Genomic DNA, 25,220 nt, shown 5'->3' on the forward strand with positions numbered 1-25,220 from the left:
ATTTAGATATAAGCAATTTAATGTGCGTTTTAGGGACTATTAAATTTCACAATCTCGAAGCCATTCGAGATCAGTATTTCCCAGACAACCAAGGTCGATGACGTAGTTTAAGGGAAATTAGGTCAAATTTTTCAGTTTATGGCTTAACGTATTTCCCTATTCCTTTTTACAGGAATGCTAGTTTCTAAAAACAAAGGCGACTAAAACACGCCAATTTATAAAAAGTGGATGTTAGAGTTGGGGAAATTAGGTCAAATCACGCAATTTATGGCTTTGCATGTTAGATCTACTGTTTGTCGGCTTATTCTTGATCTAGTCAAGCGAACAGCGTTTCACCCCACGCAGTACCGCGAGCCTCAGTTCACATGTTTCGTTTTAGTCAAGTTACGCAATTTATGGCTTATGTTACTGCTTCAGGCTTATTCTAGTTCTAGATCTACTGCTTTTGATCAAGAGCAGAGTTCTTTTCTCAGATCATTAATGATGTACGAAGTAGACCTAAATTTAGATCTAAATCCAATTAGATGAAGTCTAGATCTAGTAGTAGTATTGGATATTTAGAGATAAGACCTATCTATTTAGACTGATCCGATGCTGGGTGCTGGTGCTGGGCCTAGATCTAGAAAAACAAAGTTTAAAATTATATACTCTATCTATACACTTAGTGATTATTAACCTATAGTCGTCCCTAAATAGGCCCAATATGGGAAAAAAACAATTATTACAATGTGAATGTTGAGCTCATTCAATGTAGTCATTGTAGTTATTGTATTGATTTGTTGATTTGAGGCACATCGGCACAATTTAGGCCATGTCGTGCCTGCGTAGTTATTGTAGTATAGCCTACGATTATATTTAGTTTGAATCTAGAGTCACAACCCCGTACAACACTAGGCAAATAGCTTTAGCTTAAACCTTAACTTAGACTTAAAAGTAGTCTGATTTAGATCTACTAGTAAAAAAAAGTACTAGATCTAAATTTCTAAAAACTAATCTATAAGGCAAAAATTAGACCTAGATCTACCAATTCTATAATATTATTAATATACGAAATATGGATTTTATTACACTCTTATTTAAATATATTCGTACCGTATATTCGGGCCTATATACTTACATAGTTCTATAAATATATATCTAAAAATTTAAGAGTTTTCATTTATCTCACGCTTGACTCATTTGTTGATTGGAATAGAATCATTAGATTATTAGATAGTTAAGTTAGCAAGTTAATCTGTAACTGTAGGTAACAAAGTTTTAAATTGTGTTTAGACTATAAATGAAAGAGATTATCCTACTGGAGAAGGAGTTGTCGTTTTTTTCTTTTCTCTGGGAAGTCAGGGAAGTGGAAAATAAATTATAGTATCAATATAATGTTAAGTAATGCATATAGGCTACTGTTGATGTAATTATGCAACTCATTTTATTAAATTTTAGTAACCCAATTATTGCCAGTTAATCACTGAATATATATTTTTTTTTAATTGTTATTAAAAAATGCAGAGCTATTCATAATTTAAAGTGTTTAATAAATAAGGCTGGCAGTCGAGCCGAAAGATTAATGAGAAATGCAGTATTTTCCATGGCTACGCAGCCCCAGCTGCTAACTAGATATTTTGCCGCGTCCAGCGAAGACATAACCATATTCAGCTGGTGGTCAATTTAAATGTTCTTTACGACGTCTACATCTTCCCTCATCAGTGGATTTTCTTTTGGCCTCTAATATGTATTCCACGTTGCAATTTCTAATAAATAGCATCATTCGAAGAATGAGATCCAACTTATTTTTAAAAAATGTAACCCCTTTACAGATCAAGTCATCATTGCAATGGACATTCAGATCTGCATTAACATAAAAATGATCAAAATTTGAATAGGTTTCGAAACGCAGAAAGTTGTGTGGTTTGCATTCCGAACTGTCTTCTCTGTGGTCTCAGGTTCAAACATTGACCACTGCCATTAACTAACATCCTGCTGGAGTTTTGGGCTATGACTTAATAATATTAAATCCTGATTCGAAACTTTGTCTAAACCTAGCAAGTGAAAAGGAACATACTAAAATAATGTTGTGTGTATAATGAAGAACTCTATTAAAATGTGATTTTGTATTTACATTTATTGGTATTTATTATATAAAATAAAATTGTAGAATGTTTCTGTGATTTGTTTCACAGGGAATATTGTATTTCCAAAATGATGAAAGATCCATCTAGTAAACTTGTCTGTATGCCACATGTCATATATGTTTTCTGTAAAATAGATTTTAAAAAATTTATTTATTAACATTTATACTTAATTATGTATACATATATAGAACTAGTGGTTATATATATATATATATATTATATATGTTATACTGATTATCTGATCTAACATCAACATCTAACTCTTATTGTTCTTAATAATAATAAATTACTCTACTCTAGGTCTAGGCAATCTAATATATTATATATAAGACCAGGGCCGGTCTTAAGCCACTGCAACCTATGCGGTCGCAGTGGGCCCTGCACTTTCATAGGCTTCGTGCTAATTCTAGGTGTAATAGTTAAATTGCAATATATATATATATATATATCGATATATATAAAACCTGGAAATCTCATAAAAATCTCCTGAAAAATAGACAAAATTGTGGGTGTCATTCATTCCGAAAACGCTAATCCTACGCACGATAAACGAAATAAGACATTGTCAGCTTTCATGTACTAAAATGTAATAATCAGGCAAATTTTCACTTTAATCAGAAGTTTCCATACTTTATTTACTTTAATAGAGTGACTGGCATTTTAATATGCCATAGGTTACAAAGTTCGTAAAGTATGGTTAATTTGATCGTAATCTTGTACTTAGTAAAGATTTAATAAAATTCAAAGTCGATTTTTTTTTAAATACGAAATCTTAATTTTCACTTATTATCCTTATTCCCACCCAGACTAGGCCCCGCGCAATCAGTTTCACATAGGTCCCCGCAATCGTTAGGACCGGCCCTGTTTAAGTTTAAGACTTAAAGAAATGTCACATGTGTTTAGTAAAAATCTGTATTTTATATTACCAATATAAATGATGACTTATTATTTTTTTAGATCTAAAGTTTAGCCTTATTAATAAGTATAGTAAGGGCTAGTAAAGAGTATAAATATATTCTATATATAATAGATTTAGCTTAGGCTTTAGGTTTTGTCCTTGACTATTATAATATTATATTTATATCTATGAATAATCTTTATGCTATTGCTAGGACACTACTCACTAGGTCTTACTATTACAAACTATTACCAAAAAATGTTGGCGACTGGGCTTAGGCTTAACATAGAGGCTAGTCTAGATTACTCTAGATCTACTTAATTAGTTAAATCTACTAGTTTATAAACTATTAGTATTACTAGTACTACTAGTAAGTAGTATTACTACAATTAGTACAATAATACAAGTCAAGTATTTATAAACTCTAGATCTAGTGAGTGACTAGTAAAAGTGTTAGAAGGCCTAGCTAGAATTAGAGATATTGAAAATAATATAGATAGATCTAACCATTTAGTTTTGTTATATTAGACTTAGTATAGTCTAAGTATAGTATACCTAGACCTAGTCCTTATAGATGATCTACTAGTACTTGATGATACTAGAGACTACTACTAGAGTAGACTAGGTCTAGAGTCACTCTAGAGTCTAGATCTGAGTAGTAGTCAAGTAGATCTAGTGCTAGTGATCTAGTCACCCTAGGCCCTAGCCCTAGTGACTAGTCCTATTATTATAATCTATCTATAATTATATTAATTCAATAGTCTGTTCTAGAATATATTTTGAAAAAGTAGAAGAGTTCTCTTCATGGCATTTTGGTGCATCCCATGATAAGTATCATTTAAAATTGTTGGACAGCTAGATTTAGATAAATTTATTATCTGAATCGCTATCAATAACGTATCCAGCCATGTCTATTTTTATTTACATTTTCTCAGTCCATTACAATACGTCACTTCCGGTTTCGGCCATTGAAGCTGATTTTCAAATCTCGTTATTTTTTACACTTTCAAATTACTTTTTCTAATATAAATACGCTTTTCTAAAATCTCAAATTTTTAGGAACTAACTTTGATGCTATCTACTATCTAAATCAATCGCTATCTCAATTTCGAAAAAAACCTCTTCAGTTGGTCTTTAAGGGTTAAGCATATTTATTGATCTAAAAAATGAAAACGATTTATTTAGGAAACTGTGAGAAGTAAACAGCAGTTACAAAATATAAAAAAACATGCACTGATCTAGATATCTAGACTTAGAGACACAAAGTCACATAGATCTATATATAGACTAGAGTCGACTTCAATAAAAACGAAATAAAACTAAACAAATGTCTGAAATGTCAGCATAGTATTAGATCTAGATCTATAAGATCTTATAGATTATTATTTTTATTAATTACATAGAATCTAGACTAGTTAGTCAGAGATCTAGATTCTCTTGCCACTCTTGTTGGTCAACTTCAAGTAAAAGTATAAAGTCTTTCAATAAAGTAGGCTCTAGACACTAGGTCTAGATCTAGTTTAAATTTTAAATAGTTTAATGTGTATAATTTATAAACACTCTCACTAGAGTCCCAGTCAGTGATGCCCAGCCTGATTCGACCTGCGGGCCATTTAATTTCATTTTCCGACATTCGTTTCGCAGGCCAAATGACCAAAAAGATACAAAAACGAAATGAAATTGACCTGAAACAATTTTATTAGAAACATGCGGTTCTAGACTAGTACTTAATTAATTAATTAATGGCTTGACGTGAATATCATTGTAGCTACCTTTGCCTTTACCACCGACTCATTTTCTTTTTCTCATTTTGGTAAATATTCTCATTCTCCTGGTCTTCCCCAAAAATAAACACTTTGAAATAAGTGCACCCTGTGGCAACTACTGCTCAAACTTCCAAGCCAAAATTGAAGCAATTACCATAGCTTTGCAGACAATCAAAAACAAATTATATGAAGGGGTACAATCACCATCAGATATTGTTGTCTTTACAGACTCCCAATCCTCTCTTCAAGCACTTAACAGCAGCACTTCAAACAGCCCTATTTTAAAAAGGAGATAAATCTGATCCAGGAAACTACAGTTTACCAACACCACTTACATATAAAATACCATCATAATAATCACATAGATAAACATAATTATCATAATGTCCTTACTCCATATCAGCATCGCTTCAGAAAATATAACTGTGGCATGTAAGTGGAGAAATGCAACGAGGCTATTCATTCATTTTAATATTTACGGGGAATAAAGTATAAACAAAGAAAAGCCACTTAAAAATAAAATCACATCATTTTACTTTTTATTTTGCATTGCATGTAGATGTATTTTTACTTATCTCTTCTCTCCAAATGTTAAAGTTTCATCATATTAGTTTCTAAATTAAGATGACCCTTTTCACTGACAGTAACAGTATTTTTAGACTTGGGTTCACCATAGAATCCTAAAAAGTGTCTAGTAATAAGGTAATAACAATAGCAAGATATAGGGTACCATAAAAAAAAGGAATAGACTAAATTTAAAGAGCATTAGCTTGCAGTGCCTGAAATTAAAATTAATTGTTATAGAACATAGTACTATACAAGTCAGTTAGATTGAACACTTTTAGCAATTGCTGTGAGCATCAATCATTGAAACAATGGTCATGTTTGTAAACATTTTTAATATAGTTCTATTTTCAAACTTGAATCTCCACAAAAGCAATAAATAACCGCTTGTGAAATGAGATTTGGGCATTGTGGCCAAGTGGTAAAGTGCTTAGCTTCCAAACTGAAGTGTTTCAGGTTCAAATCCTGGTGAAGACTTGGATTTTGAATTTCAAGATTTTTAGGACACCCCTGAGTCTACCCAACCCTAATGGGTACCTTTCATTTGTTAAGAAAAAAGTAAAGGCTGTTGGTGATTGTGCTGGCCACATGACACACTTAAACAGATGACCTTTACATCATCAGCCCATAGATCATGAGTTCTGAAAGGGTTACTTTACTTTTTTTTTTATTACTGTGAAATGAGATTCATTAAAAAGCAGCATGTAAGCAATGAGGTCTTAACCTGGAAGTTAATCACATCAATGGATGGTTGGTACCATTCCAATTAGAAAAAATTATGGGCCAGTAGGAAAGCCAGCCAGAGAATCTAGTCAGCCTGAAACATAGCAAGAGTAATGCCAAAAACATAATGACATAGCTACTAAAGATCTTAAACTTCTTGCATCATCTCATTGTTAACTTTGCAAGAAACAGTAACTAATTATTTAAAATCTCATTGCAATGTCATAAGCCAGTATTATATCATATTTTTTTTTAAATATTTTTATTTTTCAGAAATAATACCATAAAATGAGGTTTTCTAATTGGATTATTTCACCTTACCAACATTTCAAGATTTAATGAATCATGAATGAAGATGCTCTAGTTACAGTAAATCCAGACAATGAAAATGTAAAAACACCAACTGTAGATCCTTCAACTTTAGTTGCACAGTTAAATATAGAAGGTAGCATTTTTAGCTAATTACATCTTGACATTTATACGAAGCATTTCATCAGATTATGTTTTATGGGACTAATAAAAAGTAGTGTTTTTCTATTCCAGAATAAAAACTTTATTTCAGAACAATTAAATGTATATGGAAGAAACTGTTTTAAAAAGGGTAATTAAGGGTTTTATTTAATTTTTTTAAAAATGTCAGTCTTTAATACTTTTATTGGTCATTGTCATCACCATCTTTCTCTTGCCCTCTGTCTTAAGATTCATAGGAGATTGCCTAATGAAGGATATTGCCTAATGAAATCCCTCCATACTCCTGGTCAGCAGCTTGTTCTTAGCAGGACATCAAGAGAGAAGCTAGCCCATTGTTATACATGGGCCAGCCAGTTTTTCTTTGGATAAGCTATTCATAGTGCCTCCCTCCATTGCACCTTGAAGGATTACTTTTGACAGTGAGATGACTATGTGACCTAACCAAACCAGCTTAGCTTTCATCTTTTCACAGTATTGAAGGGTTCCTCCTTTTTGCCATCCAGAGTGTTAACTAGCAAAAGTGCAAACTCATTTGTCTTCTTTTCCTGGTATCACAGATGATATGATAAAGAAATTTTCAAAACCCATCTTTCCAATAAGAAGACTTTGTGTACCATAGTTTATTGTACAGTGTAGAGACAGATTTATAATAATATATTGTACCATGCCACTCAAACATTGTTTAAACACCAGTTAAACACATGTATATATGCAATTATAATTGCATAAAAAAACAGCAACTAAATTACATATAAGCATTAGTTCATTTTTTTTTTAATGTAAACAAATCATTATAGATTTTACTTATTGTTTTTTTTAGATCACAAAGAATGCAATGTGTCTCAAGAACCTTTGATGAAGTTATTGTTAGTGGATAAATGTAAGTATTAATTTTTTAATTACAAACTTGTATGGCTGGTTTCCACTTTGGGATGGTCTAAATACTTATTGACATATTGAGTTAATTATTTTATTTCATATTGTTTTCCACAAGAACTAGTTTTTTTTTAAGTAATATTCCTTAAAATAAATTTAAAAAGCATTTGGAATTTAAATTGAGTAGATCTAAAAGCAAATTTTAAGTTTTATAGAACCAGCTAGACGGTAAATATTTGTGATCTGGACATCCCAGACTAGATAAAAAAAAAATCCATGAAATAAAAAAAAACAAATTCTTAGTAGTAATATAGTAATAATATTTTACTGTCTGCACACTGTATATCTTTACCCTCCTAATAGGTTATGTTAGGTCTGTACCAATATTCCAAATTGTCTTTAACCTATAATAGATCTAATTTTACATTAAGAAAACCCAAAAATTTACATTTCTGGTTTATTAATTATTTTTCTTTTATTAACAAATGTGCTTAGATAATTTGAAAAATATTTTGATTGCCCAAAAAATAAATGTTCTTGAATAGAGACTTCCATTAAAAGTCACATTTTTTCTTTAGTTACAACTACAGAAACACCTAAGCAGTATACAATTGGAAGATTGTTAGGATCAGGAGGATATGGGAGAGTCTACCTCTGCTGTGATTCCAGCACTTCTATATTGTTCGCAATGAAACAAGTTGATCTTGGTAACTTGAACAGTCACATTTCCAAGGTATGTCTTAGAGTATTTAAGCTAAAGACTAATTTCATTGCTGATTTACCATCCATTTGTAAAAATGTTTGTTTGTAAAATGTTTACATGTTTTGGATGTTCCTTCAGAGGGGAAGATAATTTATTTACTTCGTAGTCCAAACCTCCCGCGAGATGACAGGGGATGGGAGTGGTTTGAACCTGGGACCATCGATATGTCAGAAATACCACATGACCAGGCAGCCGCTCAGTACATACACATTAAACATACAAAGTGATTGTTTTCTTGTATTTTTCACTTGTCTCACTTTTTTTTTTCTTTTGACCTGTAACTCTTTTGCAGTCTATGCCAAAGAAAAATAGTGTTGTTTTTTTCCCCATCTGTTTGCAATACTATACAGAGTGTTGGTTATGTTGGGTCTTTTTAGTTAATAGGGACTGACTAATGTGAATTAAATTAGGGCATTCAGGTAGTGAGAGTTTGGAGGGGTGGGTATGTGGGATTTATTCTTTTCTTTGTCTCACTCCCTGGACCCTTGAATATTTTGACATGAGCTCTGGGATGATGTTTGTTTTGCAAGTTTTGGATGTTCCTTTAGAAGAGCTTGCTACATCCTAGCCAAACCTCCTGCAGGATGGCAAGATGACAGTGCTCAGGGTTCAATCTCAGGGCATCTAGCATGAAGTGTGCCAAAACATTAGAATGTGTACATGTCTTATAGTTTAGTCATCTTTGAGACCATTTATCTTGAATCGTATTTTCAGAAATAATATTCATGTTTAGCTAATAAAAGACAAGTTTAGATGTATTATAGTAAATGCATAAACATAAAAAAAAAAAGAAAGAAAGTGGTGTGAGATATGGAAAAAAAAAAAGAGGACGCAAAATATTTTTCTTTTTCCTGTTGGTTCTTCCAGGAAGTTCAAGCACTGATCAATGAAGTTCAGATTCTTAGTAAAATTCAACATGAAAGAGTTGTGCAATACTTGGGCTGCCAAGAAAACAAAGAATCATTATCAATCTTCTTAGAGTATATGCCTGGGGTAAATTTTTAAACCTAAATTTCATTTTTGTCTTATGTAGTTTCTTTTTACATTAAAAAAAAAAATTTTGCTACCGCAGGAAAAGCAAATCATACTTGCAGTACCTCATGCCAGAAATCATTTATGGTAGAACATGGGATGTGTGGCAGATGCCACTTGGTACCTATCAAAGGGACTTAATTTTAAATCGGGATTTAGAGTGTGAATTTTTGTCTCAAGCAGAGTTGTGGTTTATAACTCACAATTATACCTCCCCCCCTCCCACACACACACACACACACCAATGTCTACGAAAGAGATTGGTTTAGATTGCACTGAGCCTTTGAAAGCATAAAAGTCAGCTATACAAATGCAATTTTTTTAAAATGATCTTTCAAAAATTGTTGTTTTTGTATGTAATTAAAAAGAAATCTTGTCCATATTTAACCAGGCTAGCATCTGTTTCGACATCTCTGCCTGGTTTCCCAATTTGATTATTACAAATAGAATTAAATCATTCTAATAATTTGCCTAAAATGCAGAATCCAAACATTTAAGGAGTTTCCTTCAGGATATTAAAGCTTATTTATTATTTCATGTACTCTTTTACCTGACAATTCTACAACAAAATACAAGAAATACAAGAAATATTTAACTTTACACTTACATCTATTTCTTTTTACACACTATCAGGGTTCACTTTTAAATCACATGCAGCAGTTTGGTCCACTGACAGAAGCTGTAGCTGGGAACTGTACAAAACAGATCTTGGAAGGATTGGTATTTTTACATAAAAATAACATTGTCCATAGGGATATTAAAGGTATGTACATTGTTTAATCAACTAGTTTTTTATTTTTAATATTTTAAAATTTAAATCATTGTTCGATCAACTAGTTTTAGTTTAAAATGCTTATATCAACTCTGTCTGTTAAAAAGTTTGTTATTACTCCGACATCCTATCTCGGATCAAGCTGAAATTTCGCACACTTATTTCTTTACCTGACAACACAAGAATCAATTTTTAAAAAATCAAACAATTAGTTAATTGACTAATGGTAATTAATTATTTTGTTTGGTATCTTAAACAAGGGAAAACAATCATACTTGACAGATGTGGTGGTACAAGTTGAATTAATCTCCTTGAGCTTGAGGACTCTTGAGCTCTGAGTAAACATTTTTGTATGCATTAAAAAAACGATCATGTAAACATTCACCAAGATGCTCCATTTTTCCCTCGCCCTTTCAAAACTGGTCCAGACAAGTGATAGGATCATAGCGCTTTGAGAAAGCTAATAGCTAAACAAAAATAATTCGTAAAAATATTTCTCATCGCATATATTTATTTTCTATAGGTCAGTCGCACTTATAATTACATAACTGATCTAAACTAAGTGATACAATTACACTTAATATAAGGTTGTTTTTATTTTTTAAAGTATTTTTTCAGTCATATGTTAAGTTGTAAAGGTATGCACATTGTTTAATCAACTAGTTTTTTTTAATATGTTAACTTTAGGCCTATTATTGTGTTGACATATAATAATGTTTCCATTTCTTCTTCTGATGCAATTTTCAATTTTGTTTTATGGTTTATCTTGCATCACACTTTTACATGTAACTATAGAGCCCTACTCTAGAGGGACATCTCCATTCACATAGAATTTGCTAGAAGATTCATCTCTGATATTGTAAATTTGTAAACTGTTCAGATGTAGAAGCCAATGTGCAATCATTGATTCATTAGACCCAGAATTGTGCCAGAGAAGATAGTGAACAGAGTAGGAGCAAGTGCTTCATGTCATTCTCTATTGGGAAGAGAGGCTACCATTGTGTTACATTGGACATTTTGGTCCCTCATGAACCTGCTTGAGAATGGATAAGAACCTTGTAGGACAACCGACAAATCCTCCTAAGACAATCGTGACTTAGTTTGTCAAAACTTTAATAAGATCCTCAAAGACAACACATATAATTCAGGTTCTACTTCTTACATTTTACTTGCATTTGTTGACAAAAATCATGTTGGAGGTACTTTGACCAGCTCTAAAACACACTGGCTCTCACAATTTTGTCCACTATAGAGTTGGACAGTTGATTAGCTCTTTCTCTCCTAACTGACGATACCACCGTTGATTTCACCAGAATATGGTAAATAATTACGGAGAGAAAGAGTTAAGTAAGACTTATAAAAATCAAATACCTTTCCTGCTATTAATAGAAAAAGTAATGGAGAGGTTAAATTTAATTCCTTTCTTATGAATGGATATTGTAATGGTATCTTGAAGCTCAGGCGGTAAAAGCCGTTTTCTCAAGCCAAAAGTGAATCTGTTAGCCTTTATATTAGAGCAACACTTTCATTGTGAAGATTTCTACCAAAAGGTCATCAGTGCTGGGTGTTTTGTGTTTTTTTGAGTTTATTTATTGACTTCCTCAGATGTAGGTGAGTCTGTGGAATATTAGCCACAGATAACCAATACAAAACAGTTCAATGCTAAAACTAATGAAAAAAAAAAAGTTATTCACAAACATTCATAATTCATGTCTTCTGTATCCCTTAAGCCCCAAAGGTGATTCAGACATCAAAACATTCTACTCTACTTATGTTTTAGATAGTACTCAGTTTGACATATCTTGTCATCTCTGTAATGTGCTACTTCAAGTCGGAATAGTATTTTAAAATGTTCTTCTTGGGGATGACTTTCTATCCCCAGATTTTTATATCCAATTTTTACACGCTCTCACTTAAATGTTTACCAACATTGTCTATTCATTAACATGTAACATTTTCATAAAGGGTAATAGTTTAATTTCTCTTTTTTTATGTTTAAATGCTCTAATGAAATCTTTTTTTATTCTTGTTTATCATGAAGCTGCCAACATTCTCAGAGACACTGTGGGTAACATCAAACTAACTGATTTTGGAGTTTCTAAACAGCTTCACAGCATTTCTTGTGCATCTGGTTTAAGTACAACAATCGGATCACCTTACTGGATGGCCCCTGAAGTAATCAAAGAGGCGGGATATGGTCAGAATGCAGACTTATGGTGAGCTCAATTCGTCTTAAGTTTTTTTTTATGTTTAGGCCTAAACTTTTGACTCTTAAATCTCAATTTACTTGTGCCCTTGAGGGAAAAAAACATTAAACTTTTATGCTGACTACTTCCCTTTCGTTGAAACATTTGACTTGACACATATCTTTATTCTATTTTGGGGTAACATATTTAGATTAGAGTAGGTTATTTTAGGTTTCCCTTGCTATGTATGGGGCTATGATGTAAATCTCATCTGTTTCTATGGTTGATGATTAAGGATGGTGTCTTTATCCCAGTCTTCACCTGGACTCAAGACCTGTTGGTTCAGAAGCCAAGGATTTTGCCACTTGGCAACATAGCTCTACTATTTTAATTCTCATCATCTACAATTTTTATTATTATTACTTTTGTAATGTATTTAAAATCAGTAATAATCAATACAAAGCTGAATGGTGGCACCATTAGGATCATTCATAAGTAGGTGGAATCTAAGGATGTAATTTTTCTTAGCACATACTCTTTAAATTATAGCTTAGAGTATTAGTTTCAAGTTTATATAGAAATAATTCATAAGGATGGCTGCCTGGTCTTGCGGTTTGCGCGCTGGACTGTCATTTGGATTTATCAATGGTCATGGGTTCAATCCCTGCCCGCTCTCATCCCCCTTCGTCCTGCGGGAGGTTTGAACTAGGAAGTAAACTATCTTCAACTCTGTAGGAACATCCGAAACATGTAAAACATTTTACAAACATTTTTTATAATTCAGATATATTCAGTGCTATGTTTACCATTATTGAACTTTGCACACACTGATATAAAAAAAACTGACCTAGTTGTAAAAATGTAATAGATTTGGTTTGATTTATCAGGAGTGTTGGTTGCACTGTTGTTGAAATGTTGACTACAAAGCCACCATTTTCTCACCTAGAACCCTGTGCTGCCATCTACAAGATAGTTACTTGCAAATATCCAGAGTATGAGTTGCCAGCTGGCACGTCTGACCTTGTTAAGAACTTTCTCAACACAGCATTTCAACTCAATAGTTCTAAGCGAAAGTCAGCATCTGAGTTACTTTATCATTCTTTTATTACTGGTATGTGTGTATTATGTAAATTAAATGTAATTTTTTTATGTTGTTACAGTGTCTTAATGTAAAAAATTTGATATTTATAATAATATGTAAGCAATTATCAGCTATATGGTACATAGGGTAGTGATAAATGGCCTTTTCAGAATCTAGAAATTAAACTTTGCAGATACTTGCTATCTGTCAGAAGACCATACGGCTGCAGGCCTTACACAATTTAACAAAATCTCCCAGTGGACACTATTTAGGACAATACTGTCAAATTTGCTTCTTTTAATCTTGGCTTTTGCTGATAAAGAATGGTAATTTTAATTTACGCTTCTTTATATCTTAGTTCCACAATTGTTGGCTTAACACAACAGTTCATCTAATGACTTGTAAATACATGAAAGACACTGTTCCATCGATAAATCAAAAAAAAAAAAAAATTATTTACAGTTATACAAAATTGAACACCTACTGTTCATGTCAAATGTTTTGAAGAACTCTATCCGCCCAACATTGTATCTTTTTTTTTTATATATTTTCTAAATCACAAAATCTTACTTTTTTTGTTTGTTTTTTAAATAAAGTCTACAAATGAATTATATTCTAATACAGTTTTGTTGGAGGAAAAACAAAACAACAAAACTAAATGAAACAACTTCAACACATTGAACATTCTATTCATTGCAAAATCATCATTCAGGTTTAGGTCCAAATCTTATAATGTATTCATTTTTTAAATTATCGTGCTATAATTGAGTTAATATTTTTTTATTGTTATAGGCAATTCAGTGAGAGAGTCCGGAGAAATCATTATGGCACAATCTAAAGGTAGGTTCAAATTTATCATATATAAGATCAAAACTCTGGTACAATTATATACATTGTGTATATTTTCTTTATTTCAAATGCATAAGTTGCAGGGTATGTTCTACTCTAAGGAACGCATACTCAAAAAATGATTTATGTAGGCTTTTGAAACCTAGTCAGATGCCACTTTTACCTAAGATATATGAAATGTGGTTAAGACAGCTTCTCCAGATTAACTAGAAGAAAGGCTCTATGAGAAAAGCCAATGTTGTTCTATAACTGATTTCGTAAGGAAATAGAATATTTTTAAGCAGTTACCTTTTTAGTTACGTCAAAATAGAACTAGTTTCATTTTGCAATATTCTTCACACGATTCAAACCTCTTTAAAAATTTCTCTGTTTGAACTCTCTAAGAGGGGGCTATACATCTCTACATTGTGATTTTTGTTCTACATTCTTATTTCTCACTTGGGTGTGTCTTCTTTATTTTATCCCCTGACTTTGAGGGATCACCACTGCTGATTCTTTCAAAACCACATCCCTTGCTTCCAAAACACTCATTTATTGAATTCGTTTTTACCTTTTTAATTTAGCTAAATGTTTTTATACATGTTATAAGTGGGGAGGGGATTTTTTTTTTAAATAATTAAAATTGTTTAAAGTACAAAAGAAATAGAAACTTATAAATTAAAATAATTCAATTAAAAATTTTTAAAAAGTAATAACTTGAAAAACAAATGAAAAAAAAATTTGATAGTTTAGAAAATTAGTGAAAAATAACCATTAATCTCTAGGGCAGTATTATGGTACTATATATATAAATAAATTTTTTATATGAATATGCTAATAGAATATGATTTAACAACACACGTAGAAAAATTAAACCGTTTATTATTTGTATACTATTTTACAACCAATATCATCCTGTTTTTGCTTGGATCATTTCATTAGACTTTGAAGATTGTCACGATGTCACTTTTTTTTTTCTCAACCCAATTTCAAAGCAAGATCAGGCAGAAACTTCACAACCTATCATTTTCATTGTCTACCTCCTGGGAAAATATCTCAAAAATTATGTTTAAACTCACTTTGTCTTTCTTGATACTATTAGATCAGTATAAGAAATTAGACAAGAAGAATATAAACTTATTTGTAATTAATTGGATCACTTTTTTTTTTCATCAGATAATTCCAAGAGGTAAGGTAAATATGTTATTTTATTACCATTACAAATATTTTGATAACATGAATACTCATACAAATTTAAAATTTACTATATATCCATCTATGGATATGTGTTTAACATTAGGTTGATCATGTGTTACTGTGAAAGACAAAATAGTTGAATGTCGACTTTCACTGGTGATTGTCTATGCACACCACAGGAGCAGGAGCAAGGCTATACACACTGTCATTGCAAAAGGAAGTGTTCCATAATTGAATGCAGTTGTAAAAGCCAGGAAATCTTGTGTAATTTAAAGTGTCATACAAGTTTCAATTGTTGCAATAAATAAGATTTCCATCTCATAATTACAGTTTTTCTTATAACTGTTATTTTCTTTTTTCAGTTACATTGCACTGTTTGTTTTAAGTTCAACAGTTCATTTCTTCTCTTTTGACACATATGGTAATGTGTTCTAATGATAAAGCATGATTCAAATAAGAAATGTTGAATACAGTATAAATGGCAAGTTCTTTCTTGGCCAAACATAAGTACAACTGCTATTATTAAGAAGGCAAGCAATATTGAGCATCTCATCTTCTCAAGCTAAAATCTAAGACAGTGATACCCAAAATACGGCCCTCAGGCCGAACATGGTTTCATCCGGCCTGCCAACGTCTGTGACTTTTTATCACGACTGAAATAAAAGGAAAACATAAATCTCTGACATATTCAGCATTTATCATTAGTGCATGGGGAATGTTGACATATGCCAGTGTTAGTCAGAAAAAAAGGTATTTAGTAAATATATTGACTGAATGTTGACATTCACTTCTCAACATGCATTCAACATTCAACAGATTTCTGTTTTTCACAGTAACAACTATATTTATTGTATTCTTCAAGAAAAATGCTAATATGTACCCTTATATGTATTATAAAGCTATAGTTCTTTTATAAAGATATTTTGATAGCTCTTTTGTTATAACTCATAGTTAAAATAATAATAATCATTGTTTCATTGAATTAAAAAATGTAAAAAAAAAAAAGTATAACCTCTAATATTTAAAGAATACAAGCTTGTATTTTCTCATATATCATATATTCATTAAATAGATGTAACAAAACAATTTGTTACAGAATTTCAAAAGTTGTGGCTTTAGGTTATGTCAACAGTGGTAAATCTTGCCTTATTCATCGCTATGTTCACGGAGAGTTCAAAATTGTTTATGCTGTAAGTGTTTTTCTTTATTTTGTCTACATGATTTCTCTCATTGGACCTCATTCACCAATCGTAAACAAACATGTAGCCACGTGATAAAACAATGAATAAAACATATCACGTGACAGCCTTTATGGATTGCATAATTTGTATAGAAGAGATAGAGAATCACGTGGCTAAATGTTGTTTGTTTATGATTGGTGAATGAGGTCCTTTCACCACTTGTTAATTATTAGAGTACTAACAAAAAATTACTTATACTATTTATTTCTCAGACTTTTCATTGAATGTATTGTATAATTTAAAAAAAAAAGATGATTCAACTTGAAAGATGCCCCATATATAAAGAAATTAGTATTTCTACAATGACAACACCTTGTCTAATTTTTATCTTTAAATTGAAATTCAGACTATTGGTGCTAATATGAGCAGGGTGATGTATGGTGATAACAAGTTTGACATTTGGGTAAGTTTTTTTTTTTTTTTAAATATTTTACTTGTTGACACTAAAAGTAAATTTCCCCTTTCATACCTTGCCCTCTATAGAGCAGATGTTGTTAAGGTCATCTGTTTCTTTGGCCAGTGGTTAATGAGCAGGGTGTTATGTGGCCAGCACAATGACCAACCACCTTTACTCTACCCCAACTAAAGTCAGGGACCCGTTAGAGTTAGGTGGACTGAGAGGCCTCCTAAAAATCCTGAAATTCAATACACTGTGCTCCAACATTCTTTACCAAGAGGCCCGAACAAGACACTGGCCCCAAAGCACCAAAATAGAAAGAAAACTATAAGGAGAGCTCCCTGATTTGGAAACCATTGTTCAGTTCATCTCATATATTCTGAGTCGTCTGAAAGCTCGAATATAAAAATGAGACAAGGTAGAAAAATGCACTGTGCGATAACAAAAAAATGCATCATTTTTTAATAGCATCAAATGATAACCATTTTTATCATTTTGTATCTGTAGATTTGCATAATACCAATGATTCATTTGCCAAAAAGTTTTATGCTTAGGTTTCTTTATCTTCTTAGGTGCTAGCTAAGAAACAGTTTTGATATATTTTCAGTCTGAATGCAGTATTTTGCTAAATATCACTAGCTTTCTATTAAGCCTTTGTATTTTTTCTTCTTCATTCTCACATATGTTGTCTTACTCTGTTATGTCTGGTTCTGAGGCGAAAAATTAGAGGTCCTTAGTCTTGTTATGATAGTTGTTGTCTTATTGTGGTTCAGATGAGAGCTGGTCCTTTTCTCATTACTTCTATTCACTTTTAGTATCTCTGTTTCTTCCCGATTGTGTGCAGTGTTCAATTGTGTCAGCCTTTTCATTTTCTTCTAGTTCAACATGTGTTGGTATCCATTGGAGAACAGTTTTCTTGCTGTTGTTGTTGAGCTCTATAAGTACTGTCCTGAGTTGTTACACATAGGAGGAATCAGAGTTTTTTTTTAAAGCTTTGAAGGTCTGTTTTCACATCGGTTAGGAAGACAATTTGACAAGCTTTTGTATTTAATTTCACTGTTTCCTGAAAAATGTCTGATATATTATAAAGCTGTAAATAAGGCTTGTAAATGAGTCTGAAGATTAATGCAGTAGTTCATTGGCTACACTGCCCCAGCTGTGACCTACATATTTTACCACATCTAGGGCAAACATAACCATTTTCTCCTAGTGGTTGATTAAGATTTTCTTTTTGCCATCTGCGTCTGTCCTCAGCAGCAGATTTTCTTTTGGTCTCAAATGTGTATCCCGCAGCCTTTGTGAGTGACCTCCAGCTGTCTCATTCTGAGGCACATGCAGCCAGGTGCTCTCTTCTATGTCAGCTAATGCAAGTTGGCGCCTAAGCTGGTCTTTGAAGTGTTTCCGTGGGGCACCTCTGTTATGTTGACCACCTTTTAGCTCCCCAAAAAAGCTGCCTTTGGCATACTTTTGTCTCCCATATAGGATACATGCCCTGCCCAGCATAACTGTCGCATCATAAAGCTTAAATACAATTATTCAACAGCACAAAAATATACCGGTACTTCCTTTCATCTTTGGTGCATAACTGTCCATTGTTTTAAAAACATTTTGTTGCTTTTTCTCCCGATGATAGGAAGAAGCTGCGTGAATATTTGGCTTTCTATGCTCATGTTAAGAAAAAAATTAAATGAATATAGGAGCTTTTTTTTATTATTTAAGGGATACCATAATTCACAGTGGGAATATGGCTGCTATAATGTGGGGCATTCTCCAAAAAAAAAATTGATGGTGGTTCAGCCCAAATAACCAATATATTGTCTATAAACTATTTCAACACAGTGAAGCACTAGTATCATGAATGCTAGAACTAACAGGCCATGAATAGGTTTGGGAAGTGTTGTGATATAGGTATTGATTGTGCAGACTTTATTTTCTTCACCTCTTGACAGAGCCTACCATAATATAGAACTCATAAACGAAAGAATTGGGATTGTATATAGGACATTTTTTATTAGAGGGTGAGAGGTAAGGTATAATACAATTCACAGGTCATATTTATGTACGAGTGGGAAGCATTTCTTTGTTGTTGTTTTTTCCCCATAAAATTAAAAAAAATCAAACTAACTAACACATAGTATCAGCTATTTCAACTCTTGTTGGAGCTATCTTCTTCTACCAAGTGCATTACTAGGTGGTGTATTGGGGAGAAAACCCTTAGATATATGATTTAGCTATGAATATTTAATTAAATAGCCTTAGACCTACTGGCTTGCAGTCATGGAGGATGAGGTGGTTAGGATATCCACTTGAAACATTTTAAAAAATTGAGGGCAATTATTGCAAAAAAAACTTTATCTGCTTGTTTCACTTATTTACATTTGACTAATTTAAATTAAGTTCTATGAAATTTTATATACAATGCACCATACTAGACGCATAGGATGTAATCATCTTGTTTTTTTTAAGTAACGTCTGTATTTTATAAAATAAGATACTCTATTTAGGTCTAAATATGACTAAAGCTAATTCGACTATTTTTTTTTAATTTTAATTTCAGGACACTAATGGGCTCGAATCAACTGTATCTCTTACTTCTTTGTACTGCAGAGATGCTGGGGCTGCCATTTTATTCTTTGCTTTAAATTCTAGAAAATCTTTTGATGTTTTAAAGTAAGACTTAATGTTTGTTGGCATCTTTTATAAATATTGATAAACTTATCAACCAAATATTTCCCCTTTTTTTAACTTTGCTTAGTTATGTGTTGCTGCCAGGCAGTTTTTTCAAATCATAGGGTCCATTGTTCATGCCCTAGTGAGAACTGTTCCCTACACCATTCTGTCATTAAAATTCTTAGTTCTGCCTTTATGTAATGTGTATCATAACTAATGTTATGGGACCACTTGCTACAGCACCACTGTCCATCATCATTGACGATAACAAGCTAGATGCCTTAAACGCATTCTGCTACCTTGGGTCTACTATTCAAGGTGACCTGTCACTATAAGAAGAGATCAAGAAACACATAGGGAAGGCTGCATCAACCTTCGCTAGACTCCGACCAAGAGTTTGGGAAAACCAGAAGCTCACCACGGCGAACAAATAGGAGGTCTACAAGGCATACGTCTTTAGCACCCTACTGTACGGCAGTGAGTCGTGGACAACAACAAGAGAGGAAATTAAACACATTCCACTTGCGCTGCCTTTGGAAGGATCTTAAAAATAACATGGAAAGAAAAAGTGTGTTCCTTGCGAGAATGGCCCTTCCCAGCATATTTATGGTCCTCAGGCAACGCCGCCTGTGCTGGCTCGGACATGTTTGCCAGATGGAGGACAATGGCATTCCAAAAATCATTCTGTACGGTCAACTTGTGTCTGGCTCAAGAAAAAATGGTTGCCCCCACCTCTGTAACGTTGATGTGATAAAAAGGGATTTAAAACAGTGAACATTGATACTGACCATTGGGAAGACATAGCCTTAGACCGCACTAGTTGGAGAGAGACGGTGACCTAGAAAGCGAGAAAACATGGGCCTCGATTCTTGCAGAAAAGCGTGCCACCTAGAAAATAGCTAGCTCCTCTACCACCTAAGCAAAAGCCACCTTGACATTCAATATATGTGGACAGGAGTGTCTCTCCAAAATAGGGCTCCACAGCCATATGAAAAAATGTTCAAGATGAACCATAGTCGTTTCACGACCAAAGGAGGCCAATGATGATGATGATGTGTATCATATGTAATATGTTTACTTTAAAAATTTAACAAAAAATAAAAGAAAATGAGATTAAATATACATGTGTCATTTCCCTTGTATTAATTAAGTCCATTTGTATTAAAGTCTTTGAAAAAGTTTAGTATAGAGTGTAGAAAATAGTATAGTAAAATCCTGTCCAAGACCTCCACTTACCTAAGTCTAGCCCTACTTTTAATATTATTATTGTCTGTGTCACTTAAATTATCAAACAAAAATATTAGGATGTGCTATGTCATAGTTTATGTGCATAGATTTGTTATAGCTTTTTTTCTTCCATTGAGCATTAAAATATTTAACTCTGTTTACCTGATAAAAGTAATAATTAAGAAATGGATAAAACTAATAATTAAAAAATACTTTAGTTCATTTATATATTGGATGATTTAATATTTTGTAACCCTGAACCTATCCCTTAGTCTGTTGAAAGTTGGCACACCACACAAGTTTTGTTAACCGGCTTTCTCCATTCTTCTCTGTCTTTTGCTTGGATAAAATTTCTTTCAATGACAGGACTGTCCATTCTTGTATGTTTTCTTCCCATTGCTTTTCTGTCTGCCTCTGTCTGCTAGTACTGTTCCCTGAAGTAAGGTCTTTGCAAGCCCTGAGGATCTTGTGAAATGGCCATAAAGTTAACATTAGTGTTTTTTTTGCAGTAGTTAGCAGGTGGATTCCAATTGCTCTGTTAATCCTGTTTCTAATTATTTCTTCATACAGTCTTTGTAAGTGATACCTAGGAACTCTCTGTAGCATTTTTGTTATTTTGTTTTGACTTCATATTTTGTTTATTTCCCAGGGATACATTTGAACCACTTTTGAAATTCACTGCCACCAATAGCCCAAAGGTTGTTGTGGGCACAAAACTGGATGATCCAAAGCGTGAGGTAACTAAAGAAGAGGGCGAGGAATACGCCAGACAGTTGAACACGCCAGAGAATCTGGAGAGGATGTCGCAAGTCCCTTACTTTGAGACCTCAAGTCTCAGGAATGAGAATGTTAGAGAAATGTTTGAGTTTGTCTTCAAGAGCTGCTTACCTCCACTTGAGAGGGAGACAGAGACAGAGACATGGAAGTCAAGTCTAAGAAAGTTCTTGTTTAGATGATATCAGAATAATTTGGGTTTTGTTTTGTTTTTTAATTCATCACTGATACAGCTTTGATTACTTTCAATGATAATGTTATTTGGTTTTCCTTATTAATAACATTTATTTTTAAAAGTTTTTTTTTTTTTAAGGCTCAACAGCCCTTACACCAGGGCCCACCCAGTCATAAACCTTAAGGATTGGACATTTTTTTTTCTGAATTGTTTTGAGGCAATTTCATTTGTGTTATAGATTGTTTCTTTGCTAATGCTGTTTTTTTTTAATATTGATATGTCCTGATACCTTTTTCTATAGTATTCTTATCAATTTTTTTGAAAATTGTCAAATTTCTTAATATATAAATGCATTGTATATTATGTCTGGCACAATTATTTAATTTCCGATTTTTTTTTATTTTTTTTTTTTAACTTTTTCAGTTTTTGTTATGTACCTACAAAATTTCCAACACAATTTCATTGAACTTTTGTAAATAAAAAATTTTTAATGGATCAAAATATTCAACCAGAAAAGAAAAAAAAATACTTTCATCTATAAAGCCATGTACACCAAACAGCCAAATTGTCTGACTGACCCATGCCAAAACAGTCCTTCAAAGCCTGAACGACTTGGACACTTCTTTATATAAAACAACTCATGACAGCCCTTGTAAACCTTAACACCAACAGCAAGGAAAACTGTTCTTCAATGGATCACAGCACACATTGAACTAGAAGTCAATGAAAAAGCAGACATGCTGGCCAAAGATGGAAGAATAAACAAACAAATGAAAATCTCTCTCTACCCAGAAGAAATGATGAAAATAATAGAGTGTAGAATAAATGAGAATTGGACCATCTCACATCCCAATTACAAGAAAGATGGCGCCTATTATAATCTCGACATGACCAACGCATAATTTTTTGCCTCAGGGCCGGACACAACAGAATGACACAACATGTGTTCCGGAAGCTTAAAGTTGGGACCAGCAAAACTTGCCCTTGTGGAGCACCACCAGACAATGCTGACCATTTCCTTCAAAGCTGCATACTATATGAAGAGGCCCGAACAAGACCATGGCCTCAAAGCCTCAGAACAAAAACTATATGGAGAACTGCCTGATCTGGAAACAACTGCACAGTTCATCTCAGATATAGGAATACTGATCTGAAACCTCCGACATGTAAAATGAGAATGAAGAAGAAGAAGAATCTATAAAGCATCTTTTGAAGTTTATAGACAAGATATTACAGTAAATGTGGGCAAGCTGAATTGTAAACTTAATTATTGTAAATGAGAAAAAAAAATGTTGTCAATGTGTTGTACATGAATATTGTTATTGTAGGCTTATATCTACAAGGGAAAAGTGGTTGCCAACATGTGGCATCAGAACTAAGATTCATGAGATTAGATCCATCTAGTGGCTAGGATTTTAGGAAACCCTCAGGTCCTGTAAGCTATGATATGTGCCTGGCCAAATTTAGGGTAGTCAAGCTGATTTCATGACAGCCTGGCCCTGTAGCACCCTGCGGCTACATGATGTTATGGTTAGTATTGAAATGATAGATGACAGTGTGTCTTTAAGCTGACTAGCACAAGAACATGTCAATGGAACTCCAATTTGAAGTATAAAAGAAAAAATGTTTAGAAATTCTTTAATTTATTTATCAATATAATGTACCAAAGCTGTTTATGGTGCAGACACACTTTGCTGTTCCCAGATTGATACTCTGCCTTTAAGCTGTAGAGACAATAGCCTCATTTGATACCCAATCTGTTTAATTATGAATAGATTAGCATTTGCTATTCATCTTGAAAGTGGTAAATATGCAAATGTATATGTGCTGTGCATTAACTCCTAATCTATCAAAACTATACAACTTTTAAAATACTTTAACAAATGTAACAGATGACCTGCCAAATCAGCTGGCCACATATAAGTGCATGGAAAGACTCATGAGACTAAATATATTTTTGTTGATTCTACCAATAAACTCTCCTAAACAATATATTTGTTACACCTTTATGTGTTTTCACAATGAAGTACTTTATAGCAATTATCTGAGATTTGAAATTGCTTGTATGTTATGTATATACAGTAGTTACAGTTGGACAATAACATTTTAAAATTAAACTGGATGCTGAATCTTTCATAAACTTTTAGTACTATTGTATTTTGTTGTTTTCTTATTTTGTTTTTATAAAAGGCCTATTTTAAGATGAACTCTTTGAAAAGCAATAGTACAAAGTCAAACAGAATAATTAACCGGATTAACAGGTTGTTTAGATCACCCAAACTTTAAAAATCACTATTTGAACTAGTTAAAAAAAATAGCATTAATTTGTTAGTTGTGTTTTACATATTCCTACACATTTGGACATAATTACTTCCTAAGCCAATACTCCCGCAGTGTTGGGGGGGGGGGAGGATCTGGGACCATTTAGACTTGAACTACAGTGTAGATGGCATACCATGCAAGCCAACACCTGAGTTTAGTTTGAAAAGCTTTTTAACTGACCCGTAAATGTCAAAGGTTAATCCAATATGATGCTCAACAACGACCAACTGCCTTTACTTTCCCCCAACTAAAGTCAAGATACCCCTTAGAGTAGGGTCGACTCAAGGGCGCCCTAAAAATCCCGAAATTCAAAACCCCAGTTTTCAACGAAATTCGAACCCAGGACCTGCAGGTTAGGAAGCCAGGCGCTTAACCCCATTGTCAGGCGTAAAGTACCTATTTAGTATAGCAACGCACTATAGATAAAAACTTACTTGTGACTATGTTAGTGACGTCCTAATATAAACATAGAGAGTGTAGAGACTTAGTCTATTTACAACTATAAATTATACTCCGACAACATGGTTTTAGAGACAGAGACTTGTCTCCTATCCCATTCTGTATTAAAACCTGTTAACTTTTGAAGATTTGTGGATTTTGTCACTTCCAGTTTGTTTGTAATGTCTCTGTGTGTGAGATTGGCAAAAGATTTTAAACTACATTCATAAAATTATACACTTGCGTCTAGCATCAATACCTTAAGATAGTAATAAAAAATCTCACAACCAGAAACGAAGTATCCGTCACACAAGGAATAGTTACCAGACACCTGACAAAAGGAGAAAACGTCTTCCTTTGAAGGTCGTGGCATCCGTCCAAGCCGTCCTTCTTTTATTCCTTCTCTAGGCGTGCTTTTTGTAATCATAGTCAGGAATGCTTATTACACCCAGTTCGGCAGTTGGGCCCAGGGGCGGACTGGGTGTGTCAAAATCGGCTCAGGCATTTCTATACAATCCGTCCCACAAATTATATGCCACATGATGGGCATCCAATGACGTCTCTCATGAAGAGCATTGTGTGAAGTTTAACTATGCATCGAAAGTAGTTATTTATATGAATAATTTATTAGTTAATTTGGAAAGGATCTGATAAGCTCAATTACTAAATGAATTAAGTATTACACTTGAAATT

The 25,220-nt window shown here is 33.0% G+C and overlaps 1 protein-coding gene and 1 long non-coding RNA gene across 4 annotated transcripts; one reads left to right on the forward strand and one right to left on the reverse strand.

Moving 5' to 3' along the window:
- Positions 1-2,096: 2,096 nt before the first annotated feature.
- Positions 2,097-4,158, reverse strand: LOC129923342 (uncharacterized). The gene is made up of 2 exons (XR_008775294.1): positions 3,950-4,158; positions 2,097-2,249 (listed from the first exon to the last, which is right to left on the reverse strand). It is a non-coding gene; the product is annotated as an uncharacterized LOC129923342 (long non-coding RNA).
- A 173-nt stretch (positions 4,159-4,331) lies between these two features.
- On the forward strand, positions 4,332-23,924 carry LOC106076891 (uncharacterized). Of its 3 annotated transcripts, none has more exons than XM_056013845.1 (14): positions 4,332-4,513; positions 6,351-6,522; positions 7,369-7,428; positions 8,003-8,157; positions 9,055-9,180; positions 9,853-9,982; positions 12,033-12,207; positions 13,065-13,288; positions 14,051-14,098; positions 15,263-15,275; positions 16,380-16,473; positions 16,871-16,927; positions 19,479-19,591; positions 21,468-23,924. In XM_056013845.1, exons 2-14 carry the CDS (start codon positions 6,423-6,425, stop codon positions 21,772-21,774), a joined length of 1,602 nt encoding a protein of 533 aa, XP_055869820.1. In that variant the 5' UTR covers positions 4,332-4,513; positions 6,351-6,422; the 3' UTR covers positions 21,775-23,924. The 3 variants fall into 3 exon arrangements, with proteins under 3 accessions (XP_055869820.1, XP_055869819.1, XP_055869821.1); XM_056013844.1 differs by having other exon boundaries at positions 4,332-4,493; XM_056013846.1 differs by having other exon boundaries at positions 4,332-4,487.
- Positions 23,925-25,220: the final 1,296 nt, after the last annotated feature.

The sequence above is a fragment of the Biomphalaria glabrata genome, chromosome 16, assembly GCF_947242115.1.
Source record: "Biomphalaria glabrata chromosome 16, xgBioGlab47.1, whole genome shotgun sequence".
NCBI classification, from domain to species: domain Eukaryota; kingdom Metazoa; phylum Mollusca; class Gastropoda; family Planorbidae; genus Biomphalaria; species Biomphalaria glabrata.